The sequence below is a fragment of the Pelobates fuscus genome, chromosome 2 (assembly GCF_036172605.1).
Source record: "Pelobates fuscus isolate aPelFus1 chromosome 2, aPelFus1.pri, whole genome shotgun sequence".
In the NCBI taxonomy this organism is placed as follows: Eukaryota; Metazoa; Chordata; class Amphibia; order Anura; family Pelobatidae; genus Pelobates; species Pelobates fuscus.
The window spans coordinates 290,655,375-290,677,709 of NC_086318.1; the positions used below are offsets into that span (position 1 = coordinate 290,655,375).

The 22,335-nt window shown below is 37.0% G+C and overlaps 1 protein-coding gene across 1 annotated transcript in view; it reads right to left on the minus strand.

Annotated features, from left to right (window-relative positions):
- Window positions 1-22,335, minus strand: part of SMOC2 (SPARC related modular calcium binding 2) — a 219,435-nt gene that overhangs the window by 83,415 nt on the left and 113,685 nt on the right. Inside the window, exons 5-7 of the mRNA XM_063443436.1 lie at window positions 15,648-15,695; window positions 10,599-10,649; window positions 8,092-8,166 (exon numbers count right to left, since the gene is read on the minus strand). Of these exons, the coding sequence (XP_063299506.1) occupies window positions 8,092-8,166; window positions 10,599-10,649; window positions 15,648-15,695 (174 nt within the window). The remainder of the gene's footprint in view (window positions 1-8,091; window positions 8,167-10,598; window positions 10,650-15,647; window positions 15,696-22,335) is intronic.

The following is a 22,335-nucleotide window of genomic DNA, read 5'->3' on the forward strand; positions in this document are numbered from 1 at the left end:
TAAGACGGGCGATCTTTGCAACGCACATAATGAAGTTGTGGATAAACTCCAATCCCTATCGGATGATAATGAGGCCCTAAAACTAAAATTGGCAGACTTGGAGGATAGAACGAGAAGACAAAACATCAGATTCAGAGGAATTCCTGATGACGTCTCACAAGATGCCATCCCTTCATTCGTACTTTCCATATGCAAGGCCTTAGTCCCTACACTACCGGACTCAGCCTGGGCTTATGACCGTATGCACAGACTTCCACGCCCATCCACGCTATCCTCAGAAGTACCTAGAGACGTAATAGTAAAATTCCACTATTATGCTCATAAGGAGGCTTTATTGTCAGCAGCACGGAAATTACCATCTCTTCCTGATCCACACTCCAAAATTGCTTTATTTGCAGACCTGTCAGCTGCCACTATGGCAAAGCGCAGGGAATTCGTCACCATCACCAAAACACTGCGGAACAACAATGTGAACTACAAGTGGGGATATCCGACGAAATTAATTGTGTGGAGACAAGGTTCAACCCGAATCAACACTGACCCGAATGACGGTATGAAGGCCATCTCAGAATGGGGATTATGGCGTAATACAGGAGACGGTCGCAAGGAATCTGGAGATGCCTCCCCGAAGAAAATTCTTGCGGACTGGCATATGGCGAGAGTGCACTCCACAAAGAATTTAACTATTATTATCCTCCGTATCGTGAACTAATAAGCAGTATGGGTATGATATCTTATTGTTTACTTGAAATGTATAGTAGGTTACTTAATCATTTCGCATGCCCTCATATGCCATGACTCGCACACGGGGTCATTAGGTATTAAGCCACCTTTCAATTACCTAAGAACACGAATGGGTTAGTTAGCCATATACAATCGGGCTAATATTAACGACTCATTACAGTCACGTGGGACTTTTACTTTTACTTTTTACCTTTTACCTTTTATCTTTCATTTATGAATAGTCCTAACAAAAGGCGTCAAGTACTGAAGGAAATGCATGCTTCAAAAGCAGCGATAGTGTGTTTGCAAGAAACTCACTTTCAAAAAGCGAATTCACCTAAACTTTACTCAAAAAATTACTTAATCATTTCGCATGCCCTCATATGCCATGACTCGCACACGGGGTCATTAGGTATTAAGCCACCTTTCAATTACCTAAGAACACGAATGGGTTAGTTAGCCCTCGAATTTATTTGCCACTTTCAACTTAACTGTAGCCCCCCTGGCTTCCTTTTGATGACTGTAGATCTATCTTTAGTTTACCTAGCAGCCACCTGACTTTATACAGTATGATTCCCCCTTTCAGCTTAACCGTATGTTTGCCACTTTGTACTTGAGTTTACCACCTGTTAAACGATGCCATATACAATCGGGCTAATATTAACGACTCATTACAGTCACGTGGGACTTTTACTTTTACTTTTTACCTTTTACCTTTTATCTTTCATTTATATAGTAAAGGGTTTCTTGAGGTTTACTACTTGTCACAGCTCTTTAGTGCGCTAAGAGTCAGCCCACAAATCGCTGTTTACCCAAGACAAACAGTCCCAGACGATCGTGTTCCCTCCCTCTTACCCCCCTTTTGGGGCATGTAATGTTGACAAGGGATAGCTAAATTGCACCACTGTTGCCGCTGACATGCTAATAATGTTGCCCGCAGGCGATAACATGGGCTTTTAGCAGCCATTAACTATCTTATTATTATAACGATACTGTACACAATACTGCTAACCGCGGATTGTATGTTGCTGAATTGTATATATCGTTTTTGCTCATTTCTTGAATAGGTGCATCCCACACCATTTAAAGTTACTTGAGTTACATTCTATCAGGATGATAGGAGCTCCACATTTCCCCACCGCTCAAGGCCACCTCTTGAGTTCACCTCTGAGTGTTCTCTATATGGCCGTTTTTCATCTCCTTCCCGGTGGAGATTGCTGTACATACTTTAGTTTGTTGTTTTCCCCGATTTTTCATCCCCTTTTCCCATCCACCCATGAACTCTTGACCTTCAGATCAGAGTTCTTAAGGCAGGTATCAGACTTTATCAAAAGAGTGTTTTGGATAAGTTTGCAGACTGTATACATTATGGTAGGAAGCCTCTCCTGCGTTTGTGGTGGCCATACTAATAGAATTACTCTTGAAACATCGCTATGACGCAAAATACTATGAAAGTTCTGTCTATTAATGTCAAGGGCCTGAATAGTCCTAACAAAAGGCATCAAGTACTGAAGGAAATGCATGCTTCAAAAGCAGCGATAGTGTGTTTGCAAGAAACTCACTTTCAAAAAGCGAATTCACCTAAACTTTACTCAAAAAATTACCCTGTCGGTTACCATGCGCAGGCACCCAATAAATCTAAAGGGGTAGCTATACTTTTCCACTCAGATTGGGTTTTTACACTGCACAAACAATACTCAGATCCAGCTGGCAGGTTGCTTATACTGGTAGGAGACCTGAACGGTATTCAATTAACACTAGCCTCCCTATATGCACCGAACACAGCCCAATACTCGTTTATAAAGAAAGCCGTCAACAAAATATCTCGTCTCAAACAAGGCCATTTAATAATCTGTGGCGACTTTAATTGCACGTTAGATCCACAGATGGACACGCAACGCATCCAAAACAAACCTCCTAGCAAGGCATCTATACACGTGGGTACAATGTTTTCTCACCTGCTTCACTCTGCTGACCTGTATGATTCTTGGAGGAACTTATATCCAGCAGCTAGAGATTACACTTATTTTTCGCAAGTTCACACTACATACACACGCATAGACCTCTGTCTGTTAGATAAATCTACACTACCCCATTTAATAAGCCAAACGATAGGACAACGTACATGGTCTGATCATGCCCCGATAGAAACCGTTATTGGAGTCCCTTATCCTGCCAAAGGTCGGGGTAAATGGAGGCTAAACGAATCTATTCTAGATTGCCCAAATAACCTCAAAACTATAGCTACTGAACTAGATAACTACTTCACAACCAACTCTACATCTACAGAAACAGTGTGGCTTGCCCATAAGGCGGTCATAAGAGGGGAATTCATAAAGTTAGGATCTCAACATAAAAAAACGCTTCCAAAACTCACTTGCTGAGCTAACTCAAACATTGATGGTACTGGAACAATCCAACAAGTCCGCCCCATCTAAATCCCTATCTAGACAAATAGCCAAAACTCAAGAGTCACTTCGCCAATTAAATGCTCAGGAATACAATATTAATGCACGAAAGTTGCAACAAAATTATTACCACATGGGAAATAAAGCAGGCAAATTACTAGCCAACCAATTGAAATCTAAATACCTTCAGACGAAAATTCCCTACATCATTTCCAAATCGAACTCAAAACTTTACAACCCCAATAAAATTGTGGACGAACTGTCCTATTACTATGAAGACTTATACAATCTACAAACATGCACTGATACCCATACGCCTAATCTTGAAGAAATGAAAAACTGTTTATCACAGGTAGATCTACCACAGGTCACACAACAACAAAATGACTTGCTATGCGCGCCCTTCACGGAAGAGGAAGTTGCGACAACAATATAAAAACAATATACAAAACATAAAGCTCCAGGTCCTGATGGACTCTCTAACTACTATTATATTAAAATGGCACCACAATTGATTCCCCACCTCACAAAAATATTCAACACAGTTCAAAATTCTGGATCATTTCCACGAGAAATGCTGGAGGCGTTCATCATAACCCTGCCCAAACCAAACAAATCACCAACAATTTGTAGCAACCTTTGACCAATATCACTTTTAAATGCAGACGTCAAATTATATGCAAAACTAATCGCCAACAGATTGAAACCCCTGATGTCCAATCTAGTCTCCTTAGAACAAGCAGGCTTTGTCCCTGGTAAACAAGTGGGGGATAATACAAGATATTGTATGGATCTATTAGAGTGGGCATTCAAAAACAAAAAGAAAGGTACCTTCATGGCTTTGGACGCTGAAAAGGCTTTTGACCGCCTGAATTGGTCTTATATGGAACACACACTATCAGCGTTCCAATTCTCAAGCCATTTCATTACAAGCATAAAGGCCCTTTACTCATCACCCTCTGCTAGGGTCTTCAATACGGGCTTTACTTCCCGTAGTTTCTCCATAAAAAATGGAACTAGACAGGGCTGCCCCCTATCACCCCATATCTTCATTCTATGTCTAGAACCCTTGGTTAGACTTATCAAACAGGACACCTCAATCCCTGGCCTTCTTACACCAGCAGGGGAAAAAAAGATCACACTTTTTGCGGACGACATCATGCTATTTCTCACTGATCCGTCACGCTCAGTCCCCTATGTTGTAAACACTTTGAAGGCATACGGTAGAATATCGTATTATAAAAACAACATCACCAAAACACAAATCCTCCCCTTCAATTTACTCCAATACGCTAGATGACCTTAAAGCCCAATATCCCTTTGAATGGCGTAAAACCTCGATCGCCTACCTGGGGGTCAAAATAGCTCACTCCCCGAAACAAATTATCACGGAGAATCATGTAGAGGCTCTATCAAAACTTTCGAAGCAAGTTGAAGCATGGGACAAGGCCAACGTTTCTTGGCTAGGTAGAATTACTTCACTTAGAATTATGGTAATACCTGTCATACTATATCTGTTTAGGACGCTGCCCATCGCCCTTCCCAATGCACTCTTAAAACGTTTCCAGAAACTTTTAAACGCACATGTATGGAAGAAAAAAAACCTGAGAATTTCTTTCAAGTCCCTGTGGTTGGTCAACCCCCAACACCTCCATGTGTCTCATACCCCCAGTCTCTCCATGCGTCTCATCTCCTCCTAACACCTCCATGCATCTCAACCCCCCCCAGCCCCTCCATGTGTGTCATTCTCTCTGTCCCAGCCCCCCATGTGTGTCATTCCCTCCATTCCAGCCTAATGCTTTTTGAAGTTTATTGCATTCCTATGTGCTGCCAAAATCTAACAAACATGTGTGTTGTAAAATGCAATTTATAGCACATTCATTTCTTTTTTTGTATAACTGTGCTTTATGTTAGAATTATGAATGTATCTTTTTCAATTTGTCAGGCTGTAACACCACTTAAAGAAGAAATGAAGCTTACTGCACAATTGTAGTAGCTTAGGTTGATAAGATATGCACTTTTCTTGTCTGCTACCTAACAATTACTTTCTTTATGTGGAATTTTACCACCATATTTACAGTAAGATATACTGTGTGGTATTTGTGCAAATACAGGAAACAAAATGAGTACAAGCCAAGAATGGACTGATCAAAATGTCTACAAGGCTGGTGGAGAAATTTCCCTAACTGGTTAATGTCAGGTCCCGCGGTTCTTCAGTTGACTCCCCGATCCCGCATGCATTGCCGGGTGGATGCTTTTCTTCAAGAGAGGCCAGGTGGTGGAAGACTGCAATTGGTGGGAACCCGGAACATTGGCAGCCTACAGCTGTTGTAAGTCAGAGATGCTACTTTTCGCATTGAAAGCATGGTGTAGTTGATGCCTGGAAAGTAATACTGCCACTGTTTTGAATTTCGTATCTCATCTTTTTGTCCAGGGGATATCCTACTGCAACATTAAGGTCATGCGTTCTGCTATATCAGTGGCACATTTCTTGTTGCAGGGCTTTCCTATCTGCCAAAACCCATTGTCTTCCTTCTAGACTGAACAGATAATGTAGATTTATCTCTTCATCATCTTTTGGCTAAGTTCGCTCTGCTTTTGTGCCTTGTTTCTTTCCGGCAGGTTTCCGACATGTGCAATTTCGACGTTGGTGCATTTACATTTTCTCCTGACGGGGGTTACATTTTCAATTTCTAGGTGTACAAAATCAGATTTGTCTACAGTTTTCTGTCCTTACTTTCAGGTTTCTCCCAAGCTATGTGTTGCATTGTCTTATTATGTATGACCAGAAATAATGATAAAATCCCCCTTAACAACACCCACACTTAAGCATAAATAATATAAATATTACTATATTAACGCGGCCACCACCAAGACAATTTATAAATGAGGTGCCTTGGTCCCCCAGGTAACTTAATAAGAAAAACCCACAATATTTAAGCAATTGCAAAACACTAATTAGTCTCTTCAGGTAACGTGATTCTTTACCAGGCACAGGCAGAACTTAATAAAGGAATATTTATTATAGGAAAAAATAGTCACAGTACATACAAAAAACTGATGATAAACAAATTATTTACACCAACAACAGATAAAAACAAAAGGGATAAAATAACAGAAGTCCTAATTACTTACTCAGGTTTTTTTAAAGTAAAACTTTTGCCCAGAGGTAAGAAAGATAGTGACTCACTTAGAATTAGATTCTGCCCTCAAGCAAGTACAAATACACATCTCAGTATCATTGGATAAATACCCTGTGGATTACCAAGCCTCGCCAAGAGGTAGAGATAAGGCATACCTATAGTAACTATAAGTGACCACCCCCTTGTGTTTCAGACCAACGTCAATCCAAATGGAAACATTTGGTTCTATCTCCTCTTATGTACTTGCCACAGAAATAATAATGGCATCTATGAATTTGTTACAATGTTTCCAATCCATACATATGTTACACTCCTTACTTGTGACCCAATATAGCAGACATCACAATCCCTTCCCCTATGGTTAAGTTACGCAAATCATGTTTGGGCTTGATGCTGGTCACATGCTGGTCACCTTCCAAATATAACAAAAATAAGGCTTAATTTTAATTAGCTTTATAACACTATCAAATATTCTTGTCCATATTAGGAATATATCACAAGTCACTGTTGGGGCACATTAACTTATTCATTTTGAAGTAAAACATTACTATATTGCAAGGAATATTTTATGGGACACTAAAAACTAAGGAACATCTTGTGTTTTTAGTTAATCAGATACCATGCAGATTTATTTAATTCTAGTTTGCTTTTGATTTGGGTTGATAATAGCAAAAAGAAATGCCAAATATTTATCAGCATTACCTCACACGAAGACTTAAAATAAACGTTGTTCAAACATAGGTTATTGAAGTTGGAAGGGGAAAAAAAAGCATTGCATTATTAATATGACAAGCTAAAGTACTACGGTCACTAAAGAAATGAGTGTGTCAAAATGCAAGTTGAGCACAGACAGAAATGGGAGTGGAATGTTCTTTTTAAAATAAAAACAGATTACAAAGAATAATATGCATGCATTAAAGATTTGCATATTATATCACAAGATGTTAGACGAGTATAACATATTATTTGCAGGAATTTAACAAAATAACAAGATTTAAATTAATATTATTTGCTTTTTAGCATTTTAGATTAACAAAAAAATAACATAAACAGTGGAAAAAAAATGCAAGTTATATAATTTATATGGAAATTAAACATTACAATATGTGTCACTTCTTCAGAGTTGCTCACTAAAGTGAGAGCTGTCTGGGATTTAAAGTGAATTTCAAATTTAGGGCCAAAATAGCTAAACTGGAAATATTCTGTCTGTCAGCTATGTTTTGAGTTTGGCTACTTTGATGTTAGAGTAAATTTTACTTTAATTCCCAATGATTTTTACTAGTGAGTAACCCTATTAGTGTTATATAATTACAGTCTAGAATTAACCAGTCCTGAAGAATTTAGAAAACTTTGTTGAGATTACAAATTGTATTTTCTGGGTAGACTTTAAGAATTCAAAAATGATATGGATCATGTTCCTGATGTTATATTTAGTTACATCTGTGTTTAACAGCTGTGTAGAAGATGCTTAAAGGGACACTATAGCCCCCCAAATGACTTTAGCTTAATGAAGCAGTTTTGGTGTACACATCATGCCTCTGAAGTCTCACTGCTCAATTCTCTACCATTGAGGATTTAAATAATTTTTGCTTCTGTCCAAACAGCCCAACCAGTCATTTTTTAAAATAAATTGTTAGGTGTACATATTTCACGGATAATGGTTAGATGCTAGCAATATATTTCACTTTATTTCAACCAGTTTTTTGACACTTTCATTTCTGCAAATGAAATCCTTTTCTGGAAGCAAAATTAAAATAGGATCACTAATGCGTGAAAATATATCACATTGCATTTTTCTTATACATGAAAATTCTTACCTGAATTTCTGTGGGTTCTATTTTGTCTGCTTTTGACTTGTTCTGTCCATAATGTAGGATACCTGGATGCAAAATCTATAATAATTTAAAAAAAATCCAAAGAAAATCACATAAATATTATTAGTGTAAATATATCAGAACATTAATAATCTAATATTGTAAAATTTGTTGAAAATCAATTATTTGTATAAAAATTATTGTAATAGTAATAAGTGATAACCTTGCTATTACCAATTTCAAGTCACTGTAGATTTTCTGATATGCCATCTCCAGGTTCTAAGCTCATTGTCCTACCATACAGTTCTTATACATGAGAAGATAAGGGAGGCCCTTGTTTTTCTAACAGCCTGCATAAACGAACCCCCATTGGGAAGCACCTCTCTCACCCAGTGGTGTATCCTGGTTTTGTGCTGCCCTAGGCAGGACAAAACTCAGGCGCCCCCCTCCCACCCACGCCACCCTCACCCAACCCTCCCCCCCCCACCCGCGCCACCCCCACCGAACCCTTCCCCCGTCCCGCCTTCTAAATACACACACACACACACACATTCACTGACAAATACGCATACACTAGGTAACAGAAACACACTCACTAGCAGACACACACACAGTCTAACAGACACACACACAGTCTAACAGACACACACTTACAGACACACACACTGACATACACACACACTAACACACACACACACAGACCCACACACATACAGACATACACACACACACATACAGACATACACACACACACACACATACAGACATACACACACACACTAACAGACACACACACAGACACACTAACAGACATACACACACTAACAGACATACACACACACAAACACACACACAAACTAACAGACACACACACAGACCCACTAACAGACATACACACACTTACAGACATACACTTACAGACATACACACACACACACACACACACTAACAGACATACACACACACACTAACAGACATACACAGACATACAAACACACTCAATCACTCACATATTTAATACATTTTTTTTTTTTTTAATTTAACCCCCCCAGCCTCCTTACCTTTGGGAAAGCTGGGGGGGGGGGATATCTGTCTCCCTGGTGGTCCAGTGGCTGCTGGGAAGTGCGGGTAGGTGGGCGGCCGGCGAGGGAGCACTTCCTCTGAGCGGTCTGCTCAGCTCCCTCGCGCGCCGCAGAGTGATGCTGGGAGGCGGAGCCGGAATATGACATCATATTCCGGCTCCCAGCCTCACTCTGCGGCGCGCGAGGGAGCTGAGCAGACCGCTCAGAGGAAGTGCTCCCTCGCCGGCCGCCCACCTACCCGCACTTCCCAGCAGCCCGCCGGCCGCCCAGCATGCCTTGTTAGCCGCAAGGCTAACAAGGCATTTGCCATGGGCATTTGGGGGCGGCTTTTTTTGCCGCCCCCTGAAAAATGCCGCCCAAGGCAAATGCCTTGTTTGCCTCGCGGCAAATACACCCCTGCTCTCACCACCAAAGACAATAATAAAGCTTTGTCTTTGGGCTTCATACATACTTTTCAGCAGACATAATTTTAAGAACCTAGTGGCAACATTGCAAATATGTGAAGATTTAGTGAAGGCTGAAACATATTGCCTGTCTGTGCTAATTAGCATATTAAGCTGGGAACTCTGGGATAGTTGTGAAAACATGATATCTTGAGTTTATGTGCCCAAAGAGAACTTTCCAAAAAACAACTTGAGATAAGTAGGTGATACACGACAATAATTTCTCTATTTGCAATGTAAAACGTTTTATTGTGTTTGATCTCACCACAATATTTTTGACAGCTAGCTTTAAACTCTCATAGCGACTTGAACTTCCAGGCTAGAATCAGCACCATGCTGATGAGACCCAAATGGTTGGAACTGTGCATTCCTTGGCTTGTTTGTTTCTGATCACTGATCCTTTTGGATCACAATCTGTGCTTTAGTTTTAAAAAATGCTGTGTTGATAAGACCTAAAGTCTGGATTGAAGTCAGGTATGTTCATTACAAACCCTTCTGTTTAATTTTCCTATTTTCTTTTTAGGTTTAGCTCCACTCACATTAACTATCTGTTAATTACATTTTGCCTTCCTTAATTGTTCTTGCATTGTATTTTTCTTTGTTATTCTTCTACTCTAATCTTCTTTCTTTCTTCCTTTTTTTTTTTTTTAGTTTTTTTTTTTTTAGGTTTTTTTTTAGTTTTCCATAAAGAAGACATTACATGTAAAAAGGAAACATGCTACTCTTATGAATTTGCTTGTAAGGTTGAACTGCTTTCTCAATCCAGATACACTACTTATTACCAGAGATGGGTAGTTTACATTCGATATTCCGAAAATCAAATATGTTTTTTTAAAAAACGCAATTTGCCAGAGACAGTGTGGCAATGGAGATGGACATATCCTGACTCACCTGAATAAATGTGAGACTATCACACATTTATATATTTCATGAAAAGTGAAACATTTGAAATAAGTGGTATAATGAAGAAAAATTATATCCTTACCCTCTTCATCGCCTTGAGGCTGTGTTTCTAGTGCTGGTACCGAGACATCATCTGCATTTAAAATAGATTTCACTGTAAGAATGCATACATTAAAAACATAAAATAAATATGATGTAGGATAGTTTTAATTGAACGTGTCTTCAATGATTTTATAAGAAAGAATAGACATGAAACAAAACCATGCATATAAAGTTTAGGGAATCAGACATAGACACATTAGACATATTACAAGTTTTGTAATAGGTCGTTTGTGAGTAAGGGTTTAGGTGCAATTACATTCCTGAAGAGTAGAAATGAACAGTAAAAAAATGAATATTATCTATGAATTATAAACCTAAATATTATGCTTCTTTCTTAGCCACTATCCCCATGTGAGTGCTACACTGGCAATTAGATGATGTTGGTTGTTCGAGAGATTTACTTAACACTTACATAATTTACTTGTGCTCAGAAACTTTTTTTTTTTTAACAGAATCATTGCTGTAATAAAACTCTATATATCTTAGAGCAATATGGTTTATTGAGGGTTTTACCTACTTTTTAAGTTATTTCATGTAAGAACATTGTCCAATATAATATAGTCTTTTACAGGTATCTTACAGAAACATTGTTCCATATTTGAACTTCTTACCATATAGCCCATTTTGGGTATATTGCTAATTTTCACTACTACTATGCTGCTACTAGTAATTGTATTTTAATATTCAGCCATAAGATAAAAAAACACATATACCTTAGAAAGAAGCACAGACATTATTATTAAATATAAGTGCTATGTATACATTTAAATATATCCTGTAATCATATGTCATGGTATAAGTTAAAGCGACACTATAGGCACCCAGACCTGTTAATTTATGGTTCCCTTCATGTGAGTTGATGTACTATATACTTCACCAGTTTACTACTGGTGTTATTACAATCTGCATTATTTTGTTGTATTTTTTGTTTTTATTTCCATATGCTGCATTTTGACTTCCCAGTTACACCACTGCTGTAAGGGGAAAGGGGGAAGAGGGGGGGGGGGGGAGGGTAAGACTCCTTCATTGTCATTAGCATTCCACTACCTTCATAAGTTATTCACTTATAATATTTGTATTTGGTTGTATTTTTGGTGTGGGAAGAAAGGTTACCCTTCATGAGTGTGTTTTTAGATGATACTCACCCTGCAATATTGATCATTTTAAATACTTTTACACACTATTTCTGTCTTGCTTTTATGGTTGACAAAACCTGACAATGGAAGGAGCTTGAAGCAGGGATCTGTTTCAGTTGCCAATCAAATTTACCCACAATCCATCAGTACAATAAATCCCACAGAACAGAAACTGCAGACATTATGGACTGAGGAGATTACAAAGACTGCACCCGGATATTGAGAATCAGCACAAAAGAAAAAAAATGACAGGTCCGCTTTAATGGATTTAAGAGATAATTTTTTAACTATGGGAGTAGATAAGAGCTTAATTTTTCCTTTGAAATAAAGAACAGGATAGAATCACAGCAAACACATGTTAATTTTTTTTTTCTTGCTACTTAACTAAGTATATACAAGGCTTTGCTCTCGGTTTGCAATGAAGTAGCATATTTGTGCTGCATGATAATTAATAACAAATCATACATTAATAACAAATCAGGCAATGTAAAATAAAAAAAGTGGAGTCACTGACAAATAGCTTGATCCTGATTAGCTTGAACGCTAATCTTAATTTCTAATTTAAATTATTTCCTCATGGAAAATAGAATGTAAACATATGACCTCAGAATCTGCCAGGAATTCCTTAACCATTCTAATGCAATGGAATTAGATTGTATAGGACAAAGCACAATCAACCAAAGCCTCAATTTTATTATTTTGGAAAAGCTTTTCAAATGATCACAATCTGTTAGAAAAATCTTTCAATTGATTTACCTACAGAATTTATTTTTAATGTATATGCAAAGTTTTATAGATAAATGATTTCAAAAGTTTATGCCACAAAATTAAATCAAGGTCAAATCTATAAGTCATAACAAATTTAATTTGTTTCTTTTATTCTGAATTTTACTCAAAAGCAACCTAAAATATAAGCATGGGTATTGTGGGTATTGACAAGAGCTTGTACTGTTTACTATCAGCAACATTTCCAGAAGACGATTCTACTGGCATATACAATCAGAAGTACTTAAATGCACAGAATTAGTTACTATATTTACTAACGTGTATTGAGAAAACAGACTTTTTCTTCATTATCATTAACATAACTTGCTTTACAAATTCACCCAATTTATGGTTTGCATAAAATATACATTTTTCCACACAGGCAGTTCTGCCTAATTCTGTTCCTGTACGTCCAGTGGTCTGATCTCAATTATGTGTCTGTTAGTCCACCCATTGTACAGCGCTACAGAATTTGTTGGCGCTATATAAATAATAAAATAATAATAATAATAATTGTGCCAGATATACTCCTCAAACATTAACCGATATTTGTGTGTACTGAATGTAGGGAGACAGTAAAAATAATTTATTTTCAAAACCACCTGATTGGCACTTAATTCAATCTTTTGGTGTTATCCATTTGGTGTTATCCAACAGTCATATTGTTAATGCCACATACATTCATACACATACATACATACACACACACACACACACACACACTCACCTTCCCCAAGAACACCACAAGGGTGATTCCTACTCCTGGTTGACAAATTATAATGTTGTAAATCTACAAGCTACACCAATTTGTAATTACTTGTAACTGGTTGTAACTGCTTGTTGTATGACTATTCTGACTATTTCTTTGTCTTTCACTGATATATGCCATCTCTGTAAACCTGTATGCAGTCAATAAAGAATAAAGAATGTGTGTGTATATAAATGCTGTCCAGTCATTTTACTACATACACACATTTATTACACATTTTTCAAAGCAAACCAAATTTTTGTTTTTTGTTTCAGAAATTGTCCAAGCTCAAAATAGCAGTTAATATTCGAAGGGTAGATAGACAAACTAGAACCCAATACCAATTTACTTGAACTAGAGCTCTTATAAACTTCAGTCAGGACATGCAAGGCTTGTTTGGAAAATGCTGTCCAGTCATTAAAGGGATACTAAAGGCACTAAAACAACACTAGCTTAATGCATCAATTTCAATTTAATCATGCCCCTGCTTAATTCTCTGCCATTTAGGAATTAAATCACTGAGTTTATGCAGCCCTAGCCACACCCTGCATGCAACTTGTGCAGCCTTCCTAAACTCTTCCTGTAAAGAGAGATCTAATTTTTAAAGTTAACATCTGAAAATTGAAAATTAAACAAATTTTTTTATGCAAACTGTGTGAGCCATAGCTAGGGTAGGTGAGGCTAGGGCAGCTTAAGCAGAAACAATAGTGATTGAACTCCTAAATGGCAGCTAACTGTGCATTGAAAAGTCAACTGTTCCAAAATGTTTGCAAAGTGAGAATAGGGGGCCCCAAGGCACCGCTGATACCACCATCACTACAGCGAGAAAACCTGGAGTGTTCTATAGAGTCTGATGGATCAGATTGGTGCAGTGTTTCAATCTAGGATTCTTCTGAGTCAGAAAAGCACAGAACATCTGGGATAAAGTGTAATGTCTGAATAACATGCCAAATATATAAAGAACACTCAAGTGCAATAATTGCCAAGCCCTATGTATTTTATCCACAAAATTTCATAGTGCTTTTTGTTAGCAATAAAGAGAAGAAAAAAAACTACATAAAGGATAATGATATGATTATATTTTGCCTAGTTTACAAAGTTGCTATTATTGGAAATTTACATTTATGAAATCTTTTTAAGATCATTCAATTTGTTTATTTTAAGTGGGAAAATACTTACCTCATTTTCCATTAAAAATACTTAGTGAGTCATAACTATTGTCTTTAGGACACCCACTTGCGATTTAAGTACAAATGAACTTAAGCTAGTTGTAATCACCTCCAATTATTCTTTAATGCCTGCTTGGTAATGCAAAGGAAGCAGACATAAATATCTGATTTTCCTAGGTAACAGTTCTTAAAAACAAACAATACAAATCATATGCTTCCAAACACCTCCAAGATTGAGTAAAACTTTCAAGATAATTCTGTGAATGGCCATTTTGGAACATTAGCAAAATATTTTAAATTGCCTGTTGGGTGAGGTTATCATGTTAAGAGTCTTGCAGGGTTATTAAGTAAACTCTGCATTTGGAGAATTAAATCTTAATGGCAAAACTGAGAAAAAAGTTGTAGCTCTGTAAAATCTGTTTTCCCTTTCGAATTTAACATAGGAACATGTGGAGTATATGAAATAACCCAATAGATTGCACCCATTTATGGCTGTTGTTTTTTTCATAAAATAATGGATATTAATTTTCAAAGTTTCTTTAAGGGAGGTAACCACCTTAAACCTAGGTCCTTGAAATCCTAACTTTGGATCTCTGCAAAACATAATCATTCCCTAATTCTAACTGCCTTAATCTTCCCCTGACCCTAATCTTAGCTTTATATTTTTTGTGGTTGTTTTCACTGTAATACCAGTGCTTTCTTGTAAGTATTGCAACATTGAAGTGTCACTATATTGATGGTTGTCATTTACAGTGCACTGATTTAATGGTGACATTATATATGAACTTGTCCAAAATACATATACACCACGTTTTTGGGTAAACAAATTTGTTACTGAAGGGATGAAACTTAAATGGCCTACTATGAAAAGTATGAAAAAGCCAATTGAAATGTCTACTTTTTCAGCATAAAATAATGCTTGCCAAATATTTAGCACACGATAGTTGGACAGTTAGAAAGATATTAAGTTTTACATTCTTGCATGATTCCTGCAGTAACTGTAGCCAGTTGAAAGTTCTCTGTGCTTGTTAATCTGACCTGGTATGTTGTGTATTTTGTTCAACGCAGAGAGAAAATTGAAGGGAATTTTAATGTTGTCATTTTATTCAGAATACATACTCTTTGGTAAAGGTTATTTCTTATTATTTGGGTGCAAAAGACATGAAAATGTTAGAGACAAAATTAAGATACAGAATAAAACAAAGGGATACCTGATTTTCCAGCACCTTCTTTCTGAGGAACTTTGTCCGATATAGATCCTAGAGGGAAAAAAAAATCTTCACCTGTAAGTTGTTGCAGAACTAAATGCTGAACAAATCACACATAACTGGTTCATGCCAAGACTCTATAGATAGCCTCACAGAAGTTCAGTGTTTTTCTGTGATTTATTCCACCATCATCATGTCCCAGAATGCTTTGCTTGGCTTCTATGCAGTTATTTTTTGTGACTTAGTTAGAACCATGTGTCAGATAAATATTTTTACTACACCTACAAATCCTTAGATTTTATATTATTCGGCAAGTACAATTTGTAGATACGGTTCTCTGTGGTTTAGAATGTGACTTTGTCCGATTATTTACCGTGGCAGAGTAACTTTAATAAGTCTCTAAATCAGGGGTAGGCCACCTTTGGCACTCCAGATGTTAAGGACTACACCTCCCATGATGCTTTGCCAGCATTATGGCTGTAAAAGCATTAATTACGTGTCTGTTAGTTCACCCATTGTACAGCGCTACGGAATTTGCTGGCGCTATATAAATAATAAAATAATACTAATAATAATAATTAACGGACATGCAGTCAACAACATCTGGAGTGCAATAGGTTGCCTATCCTCCTTTTAGATCATCGATGGGGAACCTTTGGCCCTCCAGATGTTGTGGACTACATCTCCCTTGATGCTTTGCCAGCTTTTGGGCTGTAAGAGCATTATGGGAGATGTAGTCCAAAACATCTGGAGGGCCAAAGGTTCCCCATCCCTGCTTTAGTTGATGTGATTGAAAATGCAAATGAATCTGCATATTGTAATGTTAGTGTTGCTATGGCAAAGTTTAGAACTATCTATCAATTTATGTGGATATATATTGAGCAAACCTCGCTTCTAAACTGTTTGTGAGGAGGAAGTAAGGAGGGACCTAAATAATTTGCATTTGAAGAAGCCTTGTTTGGACATAACTGAACCTTATGTGTATAAGTGAATACTAAACTTATATATATTGTGATAAAGTGAAGGCAGATAGGCCTATAACATTTAACCCCAGGGGGAGTATGTGTAGTATGTGTTGTAGGCAACACAAACCAAAGTTTAGTTATGGGCCCCTGGGGTGGAGCATTTGGAGAGCAGGGTGGGCCAATGCTCCACTCCACAGTTTACATACAACTGAGAGAAATAAATTCCAGGCCAGAGTTTTGATCTGTCTCCAACCCACTGCTCAGCTGCAGATAATCAGCTGCAGCAGTGGGAATAAATCCCTCCCTGCTAGGCAGGTAAAGGGGGATTGCTGGCTTCCTCCCTGGAAGCAGATAGGAGAAACACTGTTCTCTCCTGTGAGGGAGTCAAGGAGACTGAGCACTGGGAGTGCAGAAAGGAAAGCAGTTTAGGCTGGCTTGGAGCACTGGGAGTGCAGAAAGGAAAGCAGTCAAGGCTGGCTTGGAGCACCTGGAGTGCAGAAAGGAAAGCAATTAAAGGGAATCTCCAGTGCCAGGAAAACAATCCGTTTTCCTGGCACTGATGGTTCCCTCTCCCTCCCACCCCCCAATCCCCAGTTATTGAAGGGGTGAAAACCCCTTAAGTCACTTACCTGAGGCAGCGACGATGTCCCTCGTCGCTGTCTCCTCCTCCGTGCTGCTCCTCTTTCTTACTCCGTCGGCCAGTTGGCAAGACTGATCCCGCCCACCGGCCGAGGAGACCTAATGCACATGCGCGGCAATGCCGCGCATGCGCATTAGGTCTCCCCATAGGAAAGCATTGAAAATTCATTTCAATGCTTTCCTATGGGGATTTGAGCAATGCTGGAGGTCCTCACACAGCGTGAGGACGTCCAGCGACGCTCTAGCACAGATAATCTGTGCTATAGAGCAGGAAGTTACCTCTAGTGGCTGTCTAGTGACAGCCACTAGAGGTGGAGTTAACCCTGCAAGGTAATTATTGCAGTTTATAAAAAACTGCAATAATTACACTTTCAGGGTTAAGAGTAGTGGGAGTTGGCACCCAGACCACTCCAATGGGCAGAAGTGGTCTGGGTGCCTGGAGTGTCCCTTTAAGGCTGGCTTGGAGCACTGGGAGTGCAGAAAGGAAAGCAACAGGCTAGCTGAGAGCACTGTAGTGCAGGAAGGAGAGCAGAGTGTTGCTATCTAATAAGGTTGGTGCGACCCAATGATATGTTTTTGTTAGTTTAACCCTGATAGAGAGGGATATTAAAAGTGAGTCAGTGCTCAGACTAGTTAGGTTTTTGTTTAACCCCCTTAAAACCGGAGGGCGTAATATTACGCCCTTTTCTAAGCGTCTCTAAACGCCGCAGGGCGTAATAGTACGCCCTCCGTTTTTTTGTTACTTACCCGGTCGCTGGTGATCCCACGCCGGCGATCGTGGTTGGGGAGACTCACCTGGGATCCCAGGGAGTTCCCCGCGGCGGATCCTGCCTCCTCTGGTCCCCCCCGGCCATGTGAGAGTGTGATCCTTGCGAGGACCTCACAATCACATGGCCGGGTTAGCTGGCTGCTGCATTGCCAGCAGGGGGACTGCCTGTAATGACAGTTAGTCCCCCTGCTGGCTGGAAATCAAATAAAATTAAATTAAAATCAGTGTAAAAAAATAATAATATACTTAGATCATATATATATATATATATATATATATATATATTATATATATATATGATCTAAGTATACATATATACACATATACATACACAAATATACACTGTCTAGGTGTAACTATATATATATATTAATATCAAATTACACGTAGACTGATACTGATTAAATATATGTATATAATTATTGTTATATATATATATTTATATATAATATAAAAAAAATATGTAAATACGTTAAAAAATTTAATTAAACAAATAATTAAAAATAAATAATTAAAAAATATATAGATGTGTGTTATTTAATTCTAACTATATTGTGATATTAATATATATATATATATATATATTTATATCAAAATACACGTAGAATGAAATAATATATATATATATATATATATATATATATATATATCTATATACATAAATATATACGTGCATATCACTATATATATATATATACCTATATATAAATAAAAATATATTTTTTAAAATTATATATATATATACATATATATATATATATATATATATATATATATATACATATATTAATTCTACATATATATTTATTTAATATTTTTACATAATTAGGTATCTTAATTAATTACAATTAGTGGGACCTGCCTGACAAACCCATGTCGAAAGTATAGGGAATTTAATTTGCTAGCACTATATTTAACCCTATAACTTTCCAAGACACCATAACAAGTGTACATGGGGGGTACTGTTTTACTCGGGAGACTTCGATGAACACAAATATTATTGTTTCAATACAGTAAAATGTATTACAACAATTTGCAATACATTGGGTTGTCTACTATTGCAAATGGTATGCAATTATGGGTGTAAATTTAATTCCTGGGCTACTATACAGTCTCAAAGGCAACATAACCAATCTGGCGAATTTCAATTTCAAATGTAACGTGCTATATTTGACCCTGTAACTTCCCAAAACACCATAAAACCTGTACATAGGGGGTACTGTTTTACACGTGAGACTTTGCTGAATACAAATATGTGTATTAGTAGTTAAAATGTCATGTAGAACTAAAAAAATAACATTTTGTATTTTCTCCCATTTTTTTCATATTAAATTATGTTTCATAGCTAAATATTTGATATTAAATGAAGGCCCCTGAATAAAATTATATATAATAAGGGTGGGTGCATTTAATATGAAAGAGGTGAATTACGGTTGGACAGACATATAGCGCAATAGCCAGGTTTTGTTCACGTTTTGTTTTGTTCACAACGTGTACATTTGGCTCAGTCCTTAAGGGGTTAAAGGGGAAACCTGTTATATTTATGTTTTAGTTGTGTTGCTGTGTGGACTTGCCAATAAAATTGCCTGGATTATATGAAAACCAAAGGACTGTACCTGTTGTTTACACTAGAGGACCGTGCTATCTGCAAACAAGGATCACAATGTGTGTGTGTGTGTGTGTGTGTGTGTATGTATATATATTGCAAAATCCCAAAATCATGCTTAATAGGACCATAGAGAATAAAAGATACAGATAGGAGGCATATGTGGAAAAAAGTAAATATTTCAGTCAGATGGGATGACAACTAGATCAACATACACAGATTAGCTGCATTAATTTATTAAAGGTCCCTGGGCTAACACATTTAGCAAAGGAAGGTTTGACTCAGTCAATAATAATGACCTCAGATGCAATCATGTAAAGAGTTTCCACTACATAGGTGATGATACAACAATGCATCATTAGTTACTTAGAACTTTTCATTCACTTTAATATAACAGTCAACATGTTTTGCTTTGTCAATGCTTGGTAATATGGGTGAGGAATGAGTTATATGAAAGTTATATTAAAGCAGGAAACAGCAGTTGTTTAAACACGAAGATAGACTAAAGAAGCTCATGCTAAGGCCTTCTAAATTGTCTTCCATTTTATAAGTGAGAATAACCAGACAGATAATTATGTCACATAAATAAAATTATATGCCAGAGAAAAAAAAAACCCACAAAGGTGTCCTTTAAGGATGTCATGACATAGCATACGTAATAGACTTAATAATGCAGAGCAAAGTAAAACTATTTGGTTGCATAACATATTGTAATGTATTAATAAAGTGATACTGCAAGTTCTTTGCTTGTAATATTACTACTATATAAATCAAAAAAAGATTAATAACGAAAACAGGTATTTGAAACTCCTGTTCAGCAAATATTGATGACCTACAAGTCCAATAATTTGTTAAATGTAATAGATGGACAGATATTTTTTTGGGGGGTAGGGGTGGGTTACAGTTTGAGATATGTCTGGTCTTAAAACTTGGTTTTGGACATTGTATTATCTGCAAACTGTTTTAGTATATTTATTTGTGCCTTGATCTACACCTTAGTAAATCTGGTAGCACAATCTGAAGACACCTTTAATGCCACTAACACTGCTAGTCTCCATTTGTAACACTGGTAACTTATAAAATTGCAGCCTGCCCTTTTTTTAACTGGGATCTTTTTCCAACTTTACTTTATTTGTTGGACAGAAACAACCATAACAAACAAAAGATAAAAATAGGAATTTTGACATTTTGTTTGACAACTGCATTGCATGCCATTCATTGGAGAAAGCATTATGTTTTGGGCTTCATATGTCATCATTTAATTTACAGACTAGATTTTAGGCCCACATTTTGTATTGTTTATTATAACTGACACTTTGGCATCTGCTGTATGATATTTGTTTACTGCTGCGCCCAATAAATGTAATATTATTTGGCTTTTGCTTTTTCAACCTTGAAAATGACAGAAGATTACGCATGAAGTCTTTTTTAAGTCTATTCTACACTCCTCAACGATAAATGCGTTCTTTGTGTGGTAAAATTACTTTTTGGATACCTCCTTATATGTTTCTGTTTCAAAATTATCCCATGTCATTTTTTCTGAAATGAATAAACAAACTTCAAATTAAATTGTACTTGAATACATATTTTCAAGATGAAATTTCATTTGGTTTACATTATTATAGTGTTTTGTTGAGCGTTAGGTAAATAACTGCCTGCAAAAGCATCTAAAATTACCAGACATTTTCATCTGACTTAAGTTTGTATCACTAGTTCAATACTGTTTGCAAAAGGTTGAATGTAAAATGGCTAAATGATTTTGGTCTTAAACAATCTCTCCAGTTTCTTAATAACTAGTCTGTTTAAAAATAATTTACTACTCATCTATTGATATTAGTTATTTTATATACATATATAGATCTGTCTTTAATGATGATCATTTTGTTTCCTATAAGTGCTTGATATACAGAAATCTCCATAGTCACAAACAGAAGTAGTCCAATCGGATTGTCTCCACATATGAATAGGTCATTATCATATATAAAAATCACAGGTTTGCTATCTATGAAATGTTGATTCATTATTATTCTAATTAAAATAATGCAATTGGTACAATTATAAACCAAAATTACTGCTTTGTTTTTGAAAACTAATGGGATGACACAAGCGCAGAGGTGAAGCAAGGGTCATTGGTACTCAAGTGCCATACATAGATGTTGCTAAATTGCTCTTCAATTTTCACAATTTTCAATTTTTGTTTCTTTCCCTTTATATCTTTCCTCCTTGTATATGCCCAACTCCTTTCAAAACACAGGGCCCTATAAGAAATATATTCACCATAAATCTAGGGCAGGGGTAGTCAACAAAATCTTGAGTGCCAAATAATGCCTACCCTTGATCTAGGGAAATGTGGTAATGATAATTAACTGCAGATGTTGGTAGGATACAATTCAAATTCACAATATGCTAACCGATTCTAAACTTGCAATGTTTTGTAATGTGTATATGCACTTGTGCTAAATTTTACTGCATTGGTGCATAAATATAGGTTGTATTGTGTGGGTAGCTATGTAAGAGGGTGGGTTGGTTGGTGTAGGTAACTAGGTAGGTAGGAGTACTGTATGCCAGAAGGAAGATGCGTAAAAATATCACAGAATTGGTATGCATGGATGAATGTGACTGGGTTGGTAAATATATGTAATTCAGGCTATATGTGACTGTATTATGTGTGGCTAGTTGAATGTGACCAGGTGACAGTATTCAACAGTTTGG